Source organism: Setaria italica, chromosome IX (genome assembly GCF_000263155.2).
Source record: "Setaria italica strain Yugu1 chromosome IX, Setaria_italica_v2.0, whole genome shotgun sequence".
Taxonomy (NCBI): domain Eukaryota; kingdom Viridiplantae; phylum Streptophyta; class Magnoliopsida; order Poales; family Poaceae; genus Setaria; species Setaria italica.
This window is the reverse complement of record NC_028458.1, coordinates 47,018,769-47,022,349: the sequence shown is the minus strand read 5'-3', so window position 1 is coordinate 47,022,349 and position 3,581 is coordinate 47,018,769. Positions and strand designations below refer to the sequence as shown.

The window sequence follows — 3,581 nt, the reverse complement described above, 5'->3', positions numbered from 1 at the left end:
CCAGCGTGACCTCCGCGGCGAGCTCAACAACTAGGAGCGGGACGAGGCGGAACTATGACGCCGGGCTCAGTACGATCGCGACTTTGGTGCCCCAGGGCTCCATGACCCAATGCCCGATCCCAACGCGGAGCAGGAGGCTCGTAATCGCTAGTATCAGGAGCTGCACCGCCGCGATGAGTACGACCGCTGCTACGGTGCCCCTGGCAATGCGCACAACCTACTCCAACGTGACAATGACGCACGCCCCAGGGCCTTGCCAATGCAGTACTGTCTAATGGAGGACAATGACATGGACATCGACGGGTTCAAAGCTTTCACCCCCCGCCTCAGGGATGTCTAGTGCCCACCTACCTTCAAGCCAGCTATCAACAAGAAGTACGACGATTGCTCCAACCCAAAGATCTGGCTGAAGACATACTACAACACGGTCAAGGCTGCGCATGGCACCTATGACTAGATGGCCGCCTGCTTCCCGGTGATGGGAATGCTGCCTTCCTGTGGCTGGAAGGCCTCCCTTGAGGCTGCATCGACAATGGGGGCAACTTGCCAGAGCCTTCACCTAGAACTACCAAGCTACATATGCCCGACCAAGAACCACACGGGACCTCGACCAAGTTTGCCAGCGGAAGAACGAGTCTCTCTGTGAGTACGTCAACCGCTTCTTCGACAACCGCAACAGGCTGGTTGACGTTGAAGACCGCGACGTCATCTTCTTCTTCCACACCGGCCTCAAGAACTGGTCGATATTTCGCACCATGTTCCAGGTCAACCCAAAGATGGTTAGACACATGATGTAGATCGTCAACTTGCATGCTGATACAGATGAAGCTGATCACATCCAATATCAAGATGACAAGAACTGTCGCAACGATGACGATGAGCAGTCGACCCATCAAGACAACCAGCGCCAACACCGGCCAGAACCTTCCCGACCTTGGAAGAGGGCCCCTGATGTCCTAGCCGTCGGAACAGACCAGAAAGTTAGTCAACCTTCCTCAAGGAAGAGTTCGATGACACGCTCAACGCTTCCTGCCCCTTCCATAAGGACGCACGACACAATCTCCGCGATTGCCATATCCTGAAGAAAGAGCTCGGCACTCCAGTCGAGTACAAGAGGCCTCGACACGATGACTACTACAAGGATGAGAACAGGCACAACAATTATCGCTGCAAGGACGATCGCCATCGCGACAACAGCCGTCGCGATGATCGCAACAACCAGCACAGAGAAGAACGCGGTAAGCAGCGCAACCCCGATGCCAACCAGGCGCTGGAAATGACAACGGCGAGTTCCCGCGCTGAGCGGGAGGTTAACATCATCATCAGCGGCCCCCGAGCATTTTGCAGCAGGCGCAAGCAAAAGTTGCAGAAGAGGGAGGTGCACTTCATCTCCATCGCACCAGTCCAGTATCTGCGCTGGTCGGAGATGCCTATAACCTTCTCCAGGGAAGATCATTGGGTTCACATCCCGGATCCCAGGTCCTACCCGTTGGTGGTTTCCCCCGTCATAGACAGAGTCCTCCTCTCCAAGGTGTTGATCGACGGCGGCAGTGGCCTCAACATCATCTTCACCGAAACCCTGAAGCGCGCATGGACTTCAACTTTGATCAGCTTCTTCCCTACGAAGACCCGTTCTATGGCATCATACCTGGCAAATGATCTTATCCTATCAGAAGAGTTGTACTGCCCATCACATTCAGCACGCTAGACAACTACCGCACTGAGCACCTCACCTTTGAGATCGCAAACTTCAAGACGTCCTACCATGCCATCTTTGGTAGGCCCATGCTGGCAAGGTTCATGGCAATACCCAACCACACCTACCTTGTCATGAAGATGCCAGCTCCCAAAGGCGTCTTCCCCATGTTTGGCGACATCGAGACATTCTACAACTGTGACATAGAAGTCGTACAGCTCGTCGAGACCCTGAAGTACTCGATCAATGCCATCATGATGCTCATCGAGTCCAAGAACATCGACCAGAACCAACTGAAGATCCCAGAGATAGAGCCGACGCCCCTAGCGCTACAGCCCGACCAGCAAGTCAAGAAGATCAGCCTCGACCTGGAAGACCCCTCCAAGACGGCCCTTATTGGGGCCCGCCTCTTCCCCAAATAGGAAGACATGCTTACCAGCTTCCTCCAGGACAACTCGAACATATTCGCGTGGAAACCATCCAATATGCTCGGTGTCCCGCAGGAGCTGGCTGAGCACTCCTTGGAACTGAGCAAGACTGCAAGGCCAGTCAAGCAGAAGCTTCGTCATTTCGCTCAAGATCGTAAGGAGGCCATTAGGGTAGAAATAAATAAGCTTTTAGCTGCCGATTTCATCCGTGAATGTAATCACCCGCCTGGTTAGCAAACCTAGTACTTGTAAAAAAGAAAACCGGTGAATGGAGAATGTGTATCGACTACACTGATCTCAACAGGGCACTACCCGAAGAACCCCTTCCCTCTTCCTCGCATTGACCAGGTCGTGGACTCCACAGCCGGTTGCGTCCTCCTATGCTTCCTCAAAAGCTACTCGAGCTATTGTTGACGCTTGTTATTGACACACTTTTAGTACCATTTAAGTGGTGTTTTTATACATTTTCTTATACTAACCCGCCACTTGGCACCTGAAATAATCCCATTCTCGCATATGCATTGTATTTTGGAGGACATTATATTTTTGCAGCAAATTTGACCTAAAAGTATATTTTTGCATAAAGCCATGAACAAGCAATGAACCTGTCGAAGACGAAGGCTAGCGGGCTCAGATCGGCTAGGGGTCTTCTTATTTGGGATGTTATCAAAGATCAATCTCATCCCAAAGCATTCGACGTGCCAGGCCCACATGCATTCAAAAATAAGCTTCCAGAACATTAGAGGAGACTTTGTGATGAAGTTGGACACGAGTGGATAAAAGGAAAAGCCAGGCCGATCAGCCTGGACCCCCTAGGCCGATCAGCCTGAGGCTTTCCTTGCTCCTCTTACCTTCTAATTTTTTCCACGCGCTCTCCAGACTATAAATACCCCAAAAATTCACCGAGCCCCAGGATGAATCCACCTGAAGTCGACAAATAGAGAGACACACACCAGAGGGAGCTGAGGGCCGCTGCAAGTCTTTGAGGTTGTCTAGGAGATGGCTTAGGCTAGACCCTAGCTGCCATGGTCGTCCCTGCGCGGCGAAGCGATGGTGGAGTTATAGAGCTGAGCCTTGTGATCATCAAGGCTTATGTACACACGATGGTGATATCAATCTAATTTTGTTCTTACTTTGATCTACTATAATGCATGCTTATTCTTATATGTTTAGCTAGCATATGTTTTAGTAGGAATAGATGTAATCGTGGTGATTAGTCTATATCTTGCGGATACATCTTAGTAGTACGAGGAAGTCGATATGATTACCCTTGTGTGGTGGCAGCATGTGGGAGGAAAAGCCCAAACGATTGTGTAATGTTGAGTAGGATCGATGGCGAGTATTGTGGGAGCCATTTGAGGTAAAGCTTTGGAAAATCGGAGGTGTCAACACACACCTCGCAATGGCGACCATAAGAAAGTAGGCCGCTTGCGAGCCACCTTTCTAAGAGATGACTC

At 51.1% G+C, this 3,581-nt stretch overlaps 1 protein-coding gene across 1 annotated transcript; it reads left to right on the top strand.

Annotated features, from left to right (window-relative positions):
• Positions 1-1,426: 1,426 nt before the first annotated feature.
• LOC106804539 lies at positions 1,427-2,118 on the top strand. Its single transcript, XM_014805835.1, has 2 exons — positions 1,427-1,584; positions 1,674-2,118. The coding sequence occupies exons 1-2, from the start codon at positions 1,427-1,429 to the stop codon at positions 2,116-2,118; spliced, it is 603 nt and encodes a 200-aa protein (XP_014661321.1).
• The last annotated feature ends 1,463 nt before the right edge of the window (positions 2,119-3,581 follow it).

What these genes read in the sequence shown, in the direction of transcription:
- LOC106804539 (XM_014805835.1), top strand. Translation starts at nt 1,427, where the DNA reads ATGCCTATAACCTTCTCCAGGGAAGATCATTGGGTTCACATCCCGGAT. An exon ending in ATCTTCACCGAAACCCTGAA is followed by an intron (nt 1,585 to 1,673) that starts GCGCGCATGGAC and finishes TTATCCTATCAG; the next exon opens with AAGAGTTGTACTGCCCATCA.